Raw genomic sequence first — 18,313 nt, forward strand, 5'->3', positions numbered from 1 at the left:
TTTGTATTTTTAGTAGAGACGAGGTTTCACCATGTTGGCCAGGCTGGTCTCAAACTCCCGACCTCAGGTGATCCACCAGCCTTGGCCTCCCAAAGTGCTGGGATTCCAGGCGTGAGCCACTGTGCCCAGCCAAGTCTACTAGTTCTAAAAGTACTTGTATCATTTTTTTCTCTGTGGGTTATACATATGACCAATTTAAAATATAATTAGGTTCACCTACTTCAACTGCATTTCTTTTTTAAGGTTTGCTTTTTAAAATTCATCTGTTGATTTAATTGTTCAAAAGTCACATATATGTAAAAAGTATACTCTAGTTCTATCAGTTTTATTTATTTATTCATTTAGAGACAGGGTCTTGTTACGTTGCCTAGGCTAGAGTGCAGTGACTATTCACATATGTGATCATAACACAGTATAGCCTCAAACTCCTGGGCTCAAGTGATCTTGCCTCAGCCTACCACGTAGCAGGGACTACAGAGGCACAGGCCACTGTGCCCAGCTCTTTATTTTATTAGGTATATGCATTCAGAATTGTCGTATCTTCTGCTGAACCGAAATACTCCCTTTTTATCTCAAATAATGCTTTCTGAGCTGGGCATGGTGGCTCACGCCTGTAATCCTAGCACTTTGGGACGCCGAGGCAGGCGGGTCACCTGAGGTCAGAAGTTCAAGACCAGCCTGGCCAACATGGCAAAACCCCATCTCTACCAAAAATACAAAAATTAGCTGGGTGTGGTGGTGAGCACCTGTAATCCCAGCTACTTAGGAGGCTGAGGAAGGAGAATCGCTTGAACTTGGGAGGCAGAAGTTGCAGTGAGCCAAGATCAGCTACTGCACTCCAGCCTGGGTGACAGAGCAACACTCTGTCTCAAAATAATAATAATAATAATAATAATAATAATATCAACAACAATAACGCTTTCTGCCTTAATGTCTATTTAGTCTGATATTAACAGAGCTAAATAAGTTTTTTTTTTAATTTGGATATGCATGGTTATCTTTTACTTACAATCTTTATGTATCCTTACGTTTAGATGTATTACCCGCTAACAGCATATAGCATGCCCAGATTTGTGTTGAAATACCGCTTTCAACTAAAACATAGCAAGGCTCCTTAGAAAACTGTAAGTTCAGTTATGGGATAAAAACAATATATATGATGAACTTGGAACATCTTGTCATAGCACACAGCCTCAGAGCCAACTAGAAGGAGCTGACTGAAATGGACTGAAACACAAGCATACCAATCCATGCACCCACAGTTCTTGTTTAAGCTTACCAGTCACCACTGGCACTTACTAGTGGATTTTTTTTTTTGAGATGGAGTCTTGCTCTGTCTCCCAGGCTGGAGTGCAGTGGCACGACCTCGGCTCACTGCAACCTCTGCCTCCAGGGTTCAAGCGATTCTCTTGCCCCGGCCTCCCTAGTAGCTGGGACTACAGGTATGGGCCACCATGCCCAGCTGATTTTTGTATTTTTAGTAGAGATGGGGTTTTGCCTTGTTGGCCAGGCTGGTCTCGAACTCCTGACCTCAGGTGATCTGTCCCTCGGCCTCCCAAAGTGCTGGGAATACAGGCGTGAGCCACCACACCCAGACTACTAGTGAATTAAACTCATTATTCTGAAAAGTGATCAAGCGTCAAGTATTTATACTGCCTTTCCTTTATAAAATATACTACTGACTAACCAAATAGTAGAAGTAGAGAATTTTCTCTCTAGAGAAGTATTCCAGCTAACATAAAATGATTAAAGTATCACCATTTTGCTCCCTTTAATGAATTAATGACTAAGTAGAAGCAGCTGTGATTATCAGAAAAAGAAACTAGATACCACGTACCTGCTGCTGATGGAACATACCACCAACTAGAAAATAGTTTTGCCAAAAACAAGTAATAAAAATTTACCTGAACTGGATCAATCCTCTAGCTCCAGGTATCAATATAGAGGAAACACAAAGAGGACAGAGACACATTCTAAACACCACCAAGGGGATGCAGTATCAGCAAAATCCAGACCATGATTAACTCTATAAAACTCACTCAATTTTTTCAACAAAAAAAATTGCAAGGGAAGAAAATGAGAGAATTCTAGTTTAAAAAGACCTATCAACCAATGCCATTGGGTGGACTACTTTGGATCTTAAGCTGAAAAAAAGTGTTATGAGATAATTGAAAATTTGAACACTGATTGATACGAAGGGATTATTGGTAACTTTTTAGGTACAACTGTTATTTTTAAGCTCTTATTTTTTAGAGATAGTCACTAACATAGTTACAAATGACAAACTAACTGAAGAGGACATGCAAAACCTCTCCACAGAAAACTCCAAAACACTGAGAAAAATTTAACCTAAATAATTGAAGATATATACCTTATTCATGAATTAGAAAGTATTAAAAGTTGTCAATCCTTCCCAAATTTCTACTTCTTTTCCTCTAAAATTTATATGGAAATGCAAAGGGCCAAGAATAGCCAAAGCACTCAAAAAGCAGAGCAAGGTAGGAGGGGGTGAGGCGCCGTGGTTCACACCAGCACTTTGGGAGGCCAAGATGGGCAGATAACTTGAGGCCAGGAGTTCGAGACCAGCCTGGCCAACATGGTGAAACCCCGTCTCTACTAAAAATACAAAAATTTTCCAGGCATAGTGGTGCACACCTGTAGTCCTAGCTACTCTGGAGGTTGAGGCAGGAGAATCGCTTGAACCCGGGAAGCAGAGGTTGCAGTGAGCTGGGATCGTGCCACTGCACTCCAGCCTGGGCGACAGAGCAAGACTCCATCCCAAAAAACAAAACAAACAAAAAACAAACAAACAAAACAAAACAAGGTAGGAGGACTTGCTCTACAAGTTATTAAAACTTCTTATAAAGCTAGATTAAGTAAACGATGTGATACGAGCCCAGGGTAGGCAAATGATCTCAAGAAGAACAGACTGATGCCCAGACATTAAGCGGACTCCAGACTCATGAGAAACACAGCAGTGCAGTGATGCACAAATGGTCTTTCAATAAATAGTACTGGGATAATCAGATCTCTACTTGGGGGAAAAAAAATGGAACCCAACCCACATACCTCAGTCACAAACAAAACAAGAAAGCTTCTAGAAAAGGGGTTCCCAAATTTCCTCTGTAAAGGGCCAGATAGGCTTGTGGGGCCACACATAATGCCTGTTACATACTCTTTTTTATAGAGCTTTAAAAACGTAAAAACCAGCTGGGCAAGGTGGTTCACACCTGTAATCCCAGCACTGCAGAAGGTTGAGGACGCAGGAGGATCACTTGAGACCAGGAGTTTGAGATCAGCCTGGACAACAGCACAAGATCCCATCTCCACATTTAAGAAAAAAAAGGGAACGCAAACAACGTACCCTAGGGCAATACAAAATCAATACATGGGGTAGGTGGATCTGCAGGCTGTAGTTTGCTAACCTTTGTTCTAGAAGGTAAGACAGATCCTGGTCCATGGGTGATGGTGGTGGGGGCAAAGGAAGGCAAGAGAATGTAATTTGCAACCTGTAGCAGAGGAAGATTTCTTACTCTTCCTTTAAGAAACGGGACACAGACCACTGACAATAAAAGACTGATGTATTTACCATGTTCAAATAAGCAATTCTCAATAAGAATGAAAAAGAAAATTTTAAGACATCATTAAAAAGAGTCAGAATGTAAGTCAATGTGAGGAAATGACTTCTACCCAGATTATATAAAGAACTCCTACAAATCAACTGAAAAAAAGACAACAGAAAATGACCAAAAGCCTTGAACAGGCACTTTCCAAAAGAGGTTACTCAGACAGCTACTGAATATGTGAAAAGATGCTCAATCTCCCTAATGAAGACATTACAAAGCCCACAAAACACCATCAATACACACAGCCCAACAGCTAAAAATCTCAAAACAATCTATACAAATGTGTTGCTGAAGACACAGAAAAATGCAACTTCTCATACACTGCTGGTGGAATATAATTTTGTACAATAGGCTTGGCATTATTTACTGAAGTTGAACTTATACACACCCTAATATTCCACAATCTACTTCTGGATATAAACTGAACAAAAATGCGTTCAGAAGAACACTAAGAGATACATGCGTGATCACAGTAGCATTATTCATAATATGCTGTGCAGGAAAGAGTTAACATAGCAGGCATACTATCCTTCGAAAGACCTGCTTGCGAGGCTGCCCCGTGGCTGGTATCTAGGAACTTAGATTTTAGGACAGTTCTCATCATTCCCTAATAAAAACGGCTCACTGCTCCTAAACCATCTGTGAAAATGATACAGTCCCGCCAAACATCTGCTTTCTTTCTGCTTTGTGGCTATTGCATCTCAACGTACAGCTGACAACATGAGTCTGAAGTGCGCAGGTCCACTAATTCATAGATTTTCTTCCATCTCTGCCACTCCTGAGAGAGCAAGACAAATCCCTCCTCCTCATCTATCTACTGAGTGTGACGATGATAAAGATGTAGATCTTTATGATGATCCATTTCACTTAATGAAGAATATATCTTCTCTTCCTTATGATTTTAGTTTCTTTTCTTTAGCTTTATTGTAAGAATATAGTACATAATACATATAACATATAATTGTTGTTGTTGTTGTTTTTGTTTTGTTTTTGAGACAGTCTTGCTCTGTTGCCAGGTGGGAGTGCAGTGGTGCTATTTCAGCTCACTGCAAACTCTGCCTCCCTGGTTCAAGTGATTCTCCTGCCTCAGCCTCCCAAGTAGCTGGGACTACAGGTGCCTGCCACCATGCCTGGCTAATTTTTGCATTTTTAGTAGAAACGGGGTTTCACCATGTTGGCCAGGATGGTCTCGATCTCTTGACCTGGTGATCCGCCTGCCTCGGCCTCCCAAAGTGCTGGGATTACAGGTGTTAGCCAACTCGCCCAGCCTCATTTATTTTTTAAGCACATCTACAGAGTAGGATGGATGGGGGTTGGGGGTAAAAAGAGGACTTATTCATTTTATTTTAAAGAGTTCTGAACGTTTGGTGTATTTATAACTGGTATATAAAAGTGGTATGTGGTTCAGATCAATCATGAAATGAAAAGACAGAACAGGAAGATTTACTCAGAATCTGTAAAGACTATTACGCAGCACCCCCACCAAATCCCTCCACTTACCCTCTCTCCCATTCCCAGCCCCCACTGACAATTCAGCCTGTAGGATTCTAACTAGAGTGGGGAAAAAAAATCATAAATTTTACATTCATAATTGTTCCAGTAACTATCCTCATTAAAACTTCAAACATATTCTAAGAAGTTACAAATTTAGCTTAGAAAATTTGTGTCCCCCTAAATTCAAATAATGCTATCTCCTCTTAATTAGAAATCTCCAATTATTATATCATATATTCCGAGTTGCATAAGAAAAAACTTACCTGCAAACTCCCAGTATTTTATATAATCAGCAGGAAATTTTCGTACTTGCAACTGATAGAAATTCTCTCTATTTGGAGAGTTGAGCCATTCCTGTGCCACCTATACAAAGCACAAAAGCAAATTAAGAAAGCAACATTCTGGAAAGTGATGCTAAATAGTAACATTTTCCAAAATTAAGCAACAGTAAAATCCAGAACCTAGAATCTAGGTGAGAGAAACTAAAAATTGATTCGCGGCGGGTTAATAAAATTATCTGGAACTGTCCTGACCAATTCAGTAGCCAATAGCTACATCTGGTTATTTACATTAAATAAAAATGTTAAAAAATAAAAATTCTGTTCTTCAAACTAGTCACACTCGCAGTGCTCAACAGCCACCTGGGGCCGCTCCGCTGTGCGCAGACGTGGAGCATTCCCAGCAGTGCATAACGTACTTCTGGACAGCTCCGGTAGAATGCTACTTCCCAACCAGATCAGCTAGCTTCCAAGTCCAAAAGGACCTAGATTTGTTGCAAACCTTAGGGATTTCTCACCAACATGTCATCCTGCCAGTTTATAAAATGCTCTATACCCATCTCCCAATCTGTCAAAGCTCCAAACTCAGAAGTACCCTTAAGGATCTTCTGAGAAATAAGACTATTCCCAATCCCAAATTTAGGAAGACTACTAGTATAAAAAAGTCATATTAGCTTTCACTTTTTAAAAAAACTAACAAATCTATTACCTTTTGGGCCCTAAGGAGGGTTTTGTCTAAATGTAACAGTTAGTCATTAAGTATTTAAATCAACAAATAGCCTTTCAGTTCCTCTGAAGAAACTTATCATCAAAGACTATTGGTGCTGAACTGCTTCTGCAATGGTTAACCAACCAAGACTCCACAAGGGTTATGCTATGGACAGGGGAACAAAACAATACTGAATCTGTGTTATCCGCTAGTAAGGTCAGACTCTGGACTACGATAGTCATGATCAGCTTGCATCACCCAGAATACCCTACAGTAAGGCAACTCCATAGAATCATCATCAAAAGTGCATTCTATGTTCACAGCATTATTTACAATCACCAAAACCTGGAAACAACCAAATGTCCATCAGTTGGTGAATGCATAAACAAATGTAATATATCCATACAATAGAATCTCATTTGGCAATAAAAAGCCATGGCCTATTAATGCATGCTACAACATGGATGGGCCTCAAAAAGATTACATGAAGTGAAAGGAGCCAGATTCAAGAGACCACATATGTACACTTCTATATATGACATTTCCTGAAGAGGCAGATTTATAGACAGACGAGAGATTAGTGTTTGCCTGGGGCTAGTGGTAAGAATGAAGAATGACTACCAACGGGCAGAAGGGATTGTTTTAGGTCAATAGAAATGTTCTAAAACTGGGTTGTGGTGATGGCTATACAACTATAAATTTACTTAAAAAAAACCATTCAATTATACACCTTAAAAGGTACATTTTATGGTATAGTATACCTTAATAAAGCTGTTAAAATGCATCCTAGTGTGTACAACAAAGATTAAAAAAAAATGGATCAGTAAAATTTTATCACAAGGGATTTACCTGAGAGTACCTACAAGACCCTAGATAGTTCCCATCTTGGAAAAAGGAGGGCAGATACTTTTAGTTTGAAATTATTTGGGCCTAATATTAACTTCTACAGCAACCCCAGGAGCCAGAGATTAAGTGGATCTCTTATAGTCAAGCTACAATGACCGACTAATGATAGCTGAAATTCTGGAGCTATCAAAGAGAAACTTAGCTAGGTAAAAAGTCCTAATTAATATATACTCAATATACTACATAATTCACAGGTTTGTGTATTTGATGCAGTTACAGGTTTATCTGTTTCATAACTCATGTAGCCCTGGGAAATTAAGAAATCATAAATTGCATGAGTTGGTAGTTTCACACTAAATGAAATAACTGGTCCAAAGTACAAACAAGTGTGTGTATGTGGTCCATCAGAGCATTATCAAAGTTTTATTTATTTTTTTTGGAGACAGAGTTTCACTCTTGTTGCCCAGGTGGGAGTGCAATGGCGCGATCTCAGCTCACCACAACCTCCACCTCCCAGGTTCAAGTGATTCTCCTGCCTCAGCCTCCCAAATAGCTGGGATTACAGACGCCCACCACCATGCCTGGCTAATTTTGTATTTTTAGTAGAGACAGGGTTTCTCCATGTTGGTCAGGCTGGTCTCGAACTCCCGACCTCAGCTGATCCACCTGCCTCGGCCTCCCAAAGTGCTGGGATTACAGGCATGAGCCACCATGCCCGGGCCACATTTTGTATTTTTAGTAGAGACAGGGTTTCACCATGTTGGCCAGCTGGTCTCAAACTCCTGACCTGAGGTGATCCACCCACCTCAGCCTCCCAAAGTGCTGGGATTACAGACGTGAGCCACCAAGCCCAGCTAGCTTTCAAAGTATTAAAGGTCAGTGGTAATGTTGTTAACAATCTCACAAAGCACTATCACTTCGAAGAAGCAAACTATGTTCCTTTTCTTCCCACTCCAGACAGGAAAGACAGATATCCAGTTAGGCCTCATTCTACAAAACTGGACGTTCCTAATAATTTAGTAATTTAACATTTTTCAGATCAAATAGTTTAATATTATGTTTTGATAAAAATACTTCCACATAGACTAAATACACTGTTTGGTTATAATGAGGTTTTTTTTGTGTGTGTGACCCTGAGAAAATTCTCTTTAAAAAATTATTATTATTATTATTATTATTGTTTGTTTTTTTTTTGAGACAGGGTCTTGCTCTGTCGCCCAGGCTGGAGTATAGTGGCACGATCTCAGCTCACTGCAACCGCCACCTCCCGGGTTCAAGCAATTCTCCTGCCTCAGCCTCCTGAGTAGCTGGGATTACAGGCACGTGCCACCACGCCCGGCTAATTTTTGTATTTTTAGTAGAGACAGGGTTTCACCAAAGTTGGCCAGGCTGGTCTCAAACTCCTGACCTCAAGTGATGATCCGCCTGCTGTAGCCTTCTCAAGTGTTGGGATTACAGGCGTGAGCCACTGTGCCTGGCCAAAAAATTACATCATTAAAACAACAGCTGTTTCACTGGGGAAAAGAAGTTCCTGCAGCACTGGCTCCCAATAACCAAGACTGTCCTTGACTTACATAAGACAGCCAAACACAAACCCCAAAACAGACAAAGCAACTGACATTCATCTCCATGTCCTGTCCCCTTTCAATACAAAAGTCTAAGGCAAACTCACTGATTTCTGTCCTGGAGCCCTCTTCCCTTGAGAACTTAAACTTCTAGAGTTATCCATTTTCTTGCATCAATTTCTTCCTGCCCATTGCTCATTCCCATCAGCATACACACTGAATTCGCTCTAAGAACACTCTGCCACCAATAAAACCCTTCCTTGTCTCCAAACGACCACTCAGCTTAGTGCCCCCTTTTTCCTGCTCCCAGTCAATACGTATGTTTTCAAAACACTCCTTCCACTCACTTCTTTGTACATCTGGTTTCCAACTTAACCACTGCTGCACAAAAATTGTCCACACATCAAACTCAACGATGACCTCCTTGCTGTTATTCTTCCTTACCCAGCTCAGGTAGCGCTCATCCAAATCTCCGGTTCGTGATGCACTGTCAGGAGTCTATGAAAGGCCCTCATCATTTGATTTCTCCTTTGTCCCTGATTCCACTTCCATGACAACCTCCACCCTAGGTATCCACTACAGGTGCGTTAGTGTAACTGAAAAATCCAGACAGGGGTGTGGGTGATTTAGACAAATGGTATTCTACTATAAACTAGGTGTTTTGTTTTTTTCAACCAACTTTTAAGTCTTCTGGGACTGACTCACATAGTACTCTTTAGTATGAAATGGCTTTGTTTTACTCATCCATCCTTTTAACTAGCTCCAACTCTATATCCTATAAATGACATCCTAAGACAGAACCCTTACAGACAGACATGTATACGTTCTTCTGGTGAGGCTACGCAGGAATAAGACTGCTAGATCATAAAGGATCACAAACTTTTGCTCACCTGTTATTTTAACTTCCTTTCCTCCTTTCAGTAACACTTCATATGCTTATTACCACCAAGTTTTCTGCAAACTGTCTATTTGTTGTCCATCTTCTACTGATTTCCCTGTTTTTTGCTGTCGATTTACGAAAGTGCTTTGTGTGTTTTAGCTACTAATCTCTTGCCAGTTTAGGAATGTTTCAAAACTCTCTTCTTCACATCTGTTAACTCCAAATATAGAGTCCTTCACTAAAAAGACATTAACTTTGACAGAATAAAATCCATTAATATTCATTAATCCATTAATGTGGCTAATGCTTTTTACGTTTTTATGATTACCTTCATCACCTAAACTGACATGTTTTGTGATATTTTCTTCGTTTAGTTTTACTTTCCAAACATATGTGATTTAACCAAAGTTTATGTGCTACAAAGTACGAATCTTAGCCTAATTTGCTTTTTCCCCAATGAAGTAGGCCAGTTTCCTCTAACGATCCATCCCTTCCCCACTGATTTGTGATGTCCTATTTATCTCGTTTTATCTAAGATTGACACATATGCAAGGAGTTCCTTCTTAGGAGCTAAAGGGTCTCCCACTGTTTCTCCAGGTATCTGCCGGCCCCGTGCCACTCTCATATGTGTCTATAACTATGGTTTTGAAACAGCTTCATAGCAGATAAAGCAACTATCATTCCCCCCATGCCCTAGTTATGCTGTTCTTTTCAAAGTGACTTTATTATAATAGATTTTGCTTTTCCTTACAAATTTTAAAATGTCTATCAATCACCTCAAAACAATCCTGCTGAGATTTTAACTTGAACTACATCAAATTTATAAATGAATTCAGAAAGAAGTCACATCTTTACAATGTGAAGCTATCACATCCATAAACACAGCACCTCTCCATTTTGAACAAAAGACTAAACATCTTCCTTTATCACCTTTAAAATAGTTTTAAAGTGTTTTCCATAAATGTCTCATGCATTCATCATTAGACTAATTACTAACAGATATGCAGTTCCAGTTACCATGATATTTTCTTTCATATTTTCTAACTGGCTATTGCTGCTACAGAAGGACACTACTTATTTTTTTGCACATACATCTTGTGCCCAAATATTGATGCTACTGGGGTTTCTGTGTAGGTCATCTGCAAATGATTAGAATTGTGTCTCTTCCAATTATTCATTGCTCCATTTTTGTCATTTTAATGAACTATATCACTGAATATCTGTAGCAGCTGTCATCATCTAAAACTGTTCCATCAATTGTTGCTTTGTACATTTTGAAATTATTATATACATACATGTTCACAATCAATTATATACGCTGGGGTAACTGTTCCTTTTACTGATTATCTAATGTCTTTGCCCCTCTGAATTGGTCTCATGTTAAAGTAAATATTGATTGTAAAACTGCAACTCCAGCTTTCTTTAGTTCATGTTTGTTTGCCGTATCATTTTCCTTTTTTTTTTTTTTTTTTTTAAGGGACAGGGTCTCCCTTTGTTGTCCAGGCTGGTCTCAAACTCCCAGGCTCAAACGATCCTCTGGCCTCTGCCTCCCAAAATGCTGTTATTACAGGCATGAGCCACTGTACCTGGCCATCTTTTTCCATTCTTTCATCTTAAACTTTTCTAGCTTTTTTTTTATTTCTGGCAGGTAACAGTGTTCCTGGAACTTATGATTTTAAATATACTCTAAAGGTCTCAATATAACTGCTTATGTATATACTTATTCAGTTATATTCCCTTGGCATTAAAAGCCCTCTCAATCTCAACTCTCAACTCCTTCTCCATTTCTAAGAAAATCTTGGTCTTAATTTATCACTTTTTTTCTCTCCCTCTGAGATCTTTATTACACATATATTAACACTTCTCTATCCACTTTATTGCTTTTTCTTTTCTATTTTCTGCTTCTATCCTTTCGTGATAACTTGTGGGAGATCTGAGTGGACATTCTGGCTTGCCTACACGTTCCTCAGTTGTATCCACGTACTATCCACTCCATTTACTGAGTTCTCTAATGATTGTGTCCTCTATCCCCAACTAGCTCGTTTGTTGTTCTTTATGGTTTCTCCTTCTTGCTTCATGTTTCTAGCATGCTCTATTTCTTCGAGAATATTTAATATGCTTATAGCTAAATCGTATTCTGACTATTCCAATAATTTTGCTTTACCTGCTCCATGTTGTTCGGTTTGTTACTTTTCTCTTATAGTGACTACACTCCAGACAGGAAATGCTGATGTTCTGCTCTGAATTCATACTCCCCAGGGAGACCAGGCACATTGGCTACAAAGGAACACTGTAGGAACAAGGGGCTATAGCCTAGCACCACCTAGCTTTTCTATCTCTACTGATGAGTAGGGTAGAGAGTCACGGGGCTACAACTCTGGGAGTAAGCATTTCAGTATTATAATCTCTAAATCTACCCTGATACTTACCTTTCTGAATTCTGACTTCCTTGGTTACAATAATTCAGCCCTAGAGCCGGGCGCGGTAGCTCATGCTTGTAATCCCAGCACTTTGGGAGGCGGAGGCGGGCGGATCACGAGGTCAGGAGATCGAGACCACGGTGAAACCCTGTCTCTACTAAAAATACAAAAAAATTAGCCGGGCGTGGTGGCGGGCGCCTGTTGTCCCAGCTACTCGGAGAGGCTGAGGCAGGAGAATGGCGTGAACCCGGGAGGCGGAGCTTGCAGTGAGCCAAGATCGCGCCACTGCACTCCAGCCTGGGCGACAGAGCAAGACTCTGTCGCAAAAAAAATAAAAAATAAAAAAAAATAATTCAGCCCTAGAGATGGGAGGGAACAAGTGAACTTTCAAGAACCAAGCAATGCAACTATATCCACTGTTAGTTACTCCTCATAGGAGCTGGCATACAATGCCACTCTAATGCTACCCACTGCAGACATGAGCTAGTTCCAACTTTTCTGCCCTGCACCACGAGGTAACATTAAGGGTAGTACTCTAGCCCAGGCTAATGAGGGGAAGAAAAAAGGGGGAAAACCTAAGAAATTCTTTTCTACTTTAATTCCCATCTATAGGAATTCTAGTCTGCTCTCCTTACTATTTCCTTCCCATCCCAAGAACCCAATCACATCCTAGGCTGCCGCAGAGTTTCTCACAATACATATCAGTTTAACATCTTCAACTACACTCCCTGGCTTCAGCAATGTCACTCCCAAAAGAGAGGGCCATTAGCCCATGATCATTTGACATCAAGTAAACAGCATCACAATCTAACCAGATGCTTAAGCCAAAAACTTCAGAATCATCCTCCCTTCTTAACTCCCACATCAATTCTATCACCAAGTCTTCTAAGTACTCTCTCCAAAATTTACCCCCAATATATTGAATTCCTCTCCATTTCTACAGCTACCACCCAAATCAAGCCACCATCATCTTTCTCCTGGGCTACTACAGTAGCCCCTTGACTGGTCAACCGCATTTATGCTTAACTTTCTACAGATTACTCTCCACAGCAACAGCAAATGGTGTGTAAAAAACGTAAACTGGTTACTATTACTATTCCCCCAATCTAAATGACCAACCCAATAAAAATCTTTCAGTACCTCCTCACTGAACTGAGAATGAAATATCAACCTGCAGCTTACGGGGCTGTATCTGGCTCTTATTTCTCCAATCTTATTTCATTTCTCTTTACCCCTTATCAGCTACTTCACTTCGGCCATACCAGCCTAATCTCTTTCTTCGTAAGACTCAGTTTCCATCTCATGGCATTACATTCTTGACATTCCACCCCACCTCCTGAACAATACTTTCTTCTTCTGGATGTCAGCCAGGTCTCAAGAGCAGCCTCCCAATATCGCCACTCACAACAATTCATCATATCAGCCTATTTGTTTCCTTCACAGAACTGATTACAATCTGAAATTAGCCAAAGCGTCTATAGCCATACCACCCTAAATTCACCCAATCTTGTCCGAAATTAGCCACAGAAATAGAGCCATCTCCCTACTGGGCACTGAGAATCGAAGTTAGTGCCTAAGAAGGGTACTCCTTGCCTGCCTGCTTCCTGTCCATGCAACCTACAATGACCTCTACACAGGAGAGGCAACAGTAGAGGACTGCAGATAACAAAAAGTACATCTAAGTTTTAAAATAAAAGAGCATTTGCCACAACTGACTGCAAAAAATTGGCCCCTGGCAAAACAGTGCACATGTATCCAATTCACACTTTTATGTGTTAAATACAAGGATTAAAAAAAAATTCTTCTTCCAGTCACATCAATATACAAAAGACTCATTTCTAAAAGCTGAATCTGTTCTCATTTGTCTTTCGTGAGGGATAATTCTACGTAATGTCACTACATTCCACTTGCAATAAAACATAACCGAATAATTAAATCTATGTTTCAGGTTCTAAATAGGATATAAACCAAATTTGGTAATCCCCCCAAAAAAAAGTCTAGGCCGGGCACAGTGGCTCACGCCTGTAATCCCAGCACTTTGGGAGGCTGAAGCGAGCAGATCACGAGGTCAGAAGATTGAGACCATCCTGGCTAACACAGCGAAACCCCGTTGCTACTAAAAATACAAAAACAAAAATTAGCCAGACGTGGTGCCGGATGTCTGGTGGCGGGCGCCTGTAATCCCAGCTACTCAGGAGGTTGAGGAGGGAAAATAGTGTGAACCCGGGAGGCAGAGCTGGCAGTGAGCCGAGATCGCACCACTGCTCTCCAGCCTGGGCGACAGAGTGAAACTCCATCTCAAAAAATATATATATGTATCTGTACACACTATAGCATTCCATTAACAAAGTGAAAGTAAAATTGCATCAAGTTACAACAGGAATAGGGTGGGACTCTTGGTTCAGGGTCGTAGTTGATGCCACAGCCCACAGCTTATTACAAAGACTAAAAACTAAAATTAAACAAGGCATTGGTCGGGCGCGGTGGCTCACACCTGTAATCTCAGCATTTTGGGAGGCCAAGGCAGGTGGATCACCTGAGGTCAGGAGTTTGAGACCAGCCTGACCAACATGGCAAAACCCTGTCTCTACTAAAAACACCAAAATTAGGGCCGGGCGCGGTGGCTCACACCTGTAATCCCAGCACTTTGGAAGGCCGAGGTGGAAGGATCACAAGGTCAGGAGATCGAGACCATCCTGGCCAACACAGTGAAACTCCGTCTCTACTAAAAAATACAAAAAATTAGGCGGGCATGGTGGTGGGTGCCTATAGTCCCAGCTACTCGGGAGGCTGAGGCAAAAGAATGGCGTGAATCCAGGAGGCAGAGCTTGCAGTGAGCCGAGATCATGCCACTGCACTCCAGCCTGGGCGACAGAGCGATACTGTCTCAAAAAAACAAACAAAAAAAACCCCCAAAAATTAGCCAGGTGTGGTGTGCACCTGTATTCCCAGCTAGTCGGGAGGCTGAGACAGGAGAAATGCTTGAACCCAAGAGGCAGAGGTTGTGGTGAGCCGAGATCGTGCCACTGCACTCCAGCCTGGGCAACAGAGTGAGACTCCGTCTGAAGAAAAAAGAAAAAGAAAAAAAGACATTGATTGACATAATGGTGGGGTGGGGCTTCCTAATGAAATGCCAATGGTCAACAAGCCCACCCTTTCACTCAGAGCTTCTGGTGTTTTCATCTTTTATATATATATATATATATATAACAAAATACAGATTATAACTGCACCTAAGCACAAAACCTTACCATGAAGAATGAAACAAATGCTGGGTTTTACCATGCTATGGCGCCCTTCCAATCACATCTGCCTTCTAGAGTGCAACCATAAAGGGGTTCGTTTTTGTAAAAGTATCTGAAGATTTCCTGTTTTCCTAGGCATCTTTTTTAAGCTATTGCTAATCAAATTTATTCTTTTTAAAGTAATATTTTTTAAATGGAGATAGTATTTCACACAACATAAAATTCACCATTCCACAGCATTTCCATCACCCCAAAAGAAACCTTGTATCTACCAGCAATCCCAATTCCCCTCTCCTTCCTTCCCCTGACAACCACTCATCTTTCTGTCTCTACAGATTTGCCTATTCTGGACAATATGTATGAATGAAACCATATAATATGTGACCTTCTGTCCCTGACTTATTTCACTTAGCACAATGTTTTCAAGGTTCATTAGTGAACACAATCTTCACTTCTTTTTATGGCTGAATAATATTCCATTCATTGTATGAACAGACCTGTTTATCCATTCATCAACTGACACACATTTGGGTTGTTTCCACTTTTTGGCTACCATGAATAATGTTCCAATCTACTTTTTAGTTTCCTGTTCTTAAATGTGAGTAGACTACCAGAAATCATTACCACCTGAAAAAAGGAATTAATAGAAAGGACTATAAACACTAAAATGAACAGGAAAAAACCAATGGGGGAAACAGGAACCATGCAAAAAGAGAAAAACTTTCAGCTAACTTTAAAATTATCATTAATAAACTTTAGCTAATAAAAAATACCACATCCATGAATTAGAATAAAGGACTATTCAGAGAACAAGAGTTCCAGGAAACTAAAAATACGCTAAAAAGAATTCAACGGATTTGGGAGAAAAGTTGAGGTGGCCTCCAAGAAAGGAGAACAAAACAAAAATGAGATGAAAGATACAAAAAATTAAAGAAAATGAGAAGATTAAAGAAATTCTAAGACATGCAAGATTTCAAAAATGTACGTCTCATATACCCTCTTCTCTGGAAGCCTGAAGGACAGGCCTTGCTAACATGACTGACCAAGAAAGATGACAGGGGTGGAGGAGATACACACCCAACCCAAGGATAAGGACTACTATTTCAGGAATATCATCATGCACCACACACAGAACAAATTTATAGATTAACTAATGTACTGATCATGAGAGATTTAAACATTCAAGAAAAGACAGCCTGGCATTAATTTAGTGACAAGTAGAAAATTAAATAAACATATAAAACAATAAATCCAAGGAAAACACAGAGTTTGGAAGGAAATGGAAAGGCAATTACAGCATACTACATGGCTTAGCTGAGGATATCTTTCACATAGTCAAAATAACAAAAATGGATCTAAAAATTTCAAGACAATCCCATAATGAGGATGAGGGAACAGGAAGGGTGTGTGCAAGGGTTGGGCTGGAAACGGGGGTAGCTCCTGAAGCAGGAAATACAAACGCCTAAAACTGAAAAATCGAGGAGTTACAATATGGACATGTTATTCAGAAATATGGAAGGAGGGCCAGGCGCCTGAATCGTAGCACTGTGAGAGGCCAAGGCAGGTGGATCACTTGAGCCCAGTAGTTTGAGACCAGCCTAGGCAACATGGGAAAAACTCTGCCTCTACTAAAAATACAAAAATTAGCTGGACATTATGGTGTGAGCCTGCAGCCCCAATTACTCAAGAGGCTGTGGTGGAAGGACTACCTGAGCCCAAGAGGTTGAGGCTGCAGTGAGCCATAATTGTGCCACTGTACTCCAGCCTGGGGGACAGGAGTGAGACCCTGTCTCCAAAAAAGAAAAAAAAAAAAAGAAAAAGAAAGAAATATGGAAAGTAATTTCCAAATAACTCATTAAGAATAGAAAATAGTTACTTGGGGAATGGGGGTGCCTGATGTTCTTTATAATAGGCCAGATAGAAATCTTTGACTATTTTAAACTCTGTATATGTACAAATGGAACTTGTGCTCATTCTGTTTTTAAAAAGCTGAGACTACAAAAATGTCCTGAAGGAAATAAATCTTAATAAAATCTTTTAACTCAGGAAATAAAAGTATGTGTCTATCCTTCATAGGGTTATAAATGGCTTCTAAGCAATTTAGTGCTTTCCAGCAAAAATAAATCAACTCCTGCTAAAACAAAAGTACCTCACGAAAAAAAAAATAAAGCAACTCTCAAAAATGGCTAAAATTTGAGGTACAAATTGATCAAAAGATTTAACATAAAGTATATTTATGAAGATACGTTGACTCAAGCTTCATAAAAGCCATTTATCTTGCCATGTACAGTATTAACAACTCACTTCTCTTCTTTTGTAGTAGACTTGTCCCTTTGTACATTACACTTCCTTCTCCAACACTCCAATCTTATTGTTACCAGACTGTCTTTGCACTCCACTCTGCCTGGAACATACTTCCCACAGTTAACTCCTAGTCACTTGGGTCTCAGTGTAAATATCATCTGCTCATACAGGTTATCTGATCTCTCCAAAAAGTGCCCTGTCCCCTTTGTTCCAGATCATACTAGAGTCCTCATCTCAATCTGAAATGGTCACTTCCAGAGGGCAGAGACCTCATCTGCCTTGTTCACCACTTTATCTCCCATGCTTGTAAGAGCATCTGGCACACACTAGGCACTCAAGTAGCTATCGAGCTAATGAACCATGACTATTTACCTCAACATTGTTGGTTTTAAGAGTATTACTGTATACACGAAGATTTCTTTTGAGGATTAACTAAAAATTTGCTCCCACCTCTTACCTGCCTTGAAAACACACACACAAAAATCCTTCCAAACGCAGCTGAACGCTTACACTAAAGAATTATTTGCTGTTTTTCTCAAATTTTAACTGGGAATCTTAATCGTTTGTCAATTCTACTTGAGTAAGAAGGAGAGAAGAACCAGAATAGGATGTGCTAGGGTTGGGGAGGCTGTTATACAGAACAGCTGCTATGACGAGTAAGAAACTGGAGGCCGGACGCGGTGACTCACGCCTGTAATCCCAGCACTTTGGGAGGCCAAGGCGGGCGGATCACGAGGTCAGGAGATTGAGACCATCCTGGCTAATACGGTGAAACCCTGTCTCTACTAAAATTACAAAAAATTAGCCAGCCGTGGTGGCGAGCACCTATAGTCTCAGCTAGTCGGGAGGCTGAGGCAGGAGAATAGCCTGAACCGGGGAGGCAGAGCTTGCGGTTAGCCGAGATCGCACCACTGCACTCCAACCTGGGGGACAGAGCGAGACTCGT

General features: G+C 40.5%; 1 protein-coding gene across 7 annotated transcripts in view; it reads right to left on the minus strand.

The window, feature by feature from the left end:
• Nucleotides 1-18,313, minus strand: part of SETX (senataxin) — a 92,822-nt gene that overhangs the window by 43,699 nt on the left and 30,810 nt on the right. For 6 of the 7 annotated variants that reach the window (XM_058444750.1, XM_058444748.1, XM_058444749.1 and 3 more), the window contains one exon: nt 5,384-5,483. In XM_058444750.1, coding sequence (XP_058300733.1) covers nt 5,384-5,483 — 100 coding nt within the window. Of the gene's footprint in view, nt 1-5,383; nt 5,484-8,962; nt 9,003-18,313 lie in introns of those variants that run through there. The other variant, XM_032165483.2, reaches the window with a different exon arrangement.

This window comes from Hylobates moloch, unplaced genomic scaffold, assembly GCF_009828535.3.
Source record: "Hylobates moloch isolate HMO894 unplaced genomic scaffold, HMol_V3 SCAFFOLD_10, whole genome shotgun sequence".
Lineage (NCBI taxonomy): Eukaryota > Metazoa > Chordata > Mammalia > Primates > Hylobatidae > Hylobates > Hylobates moloch.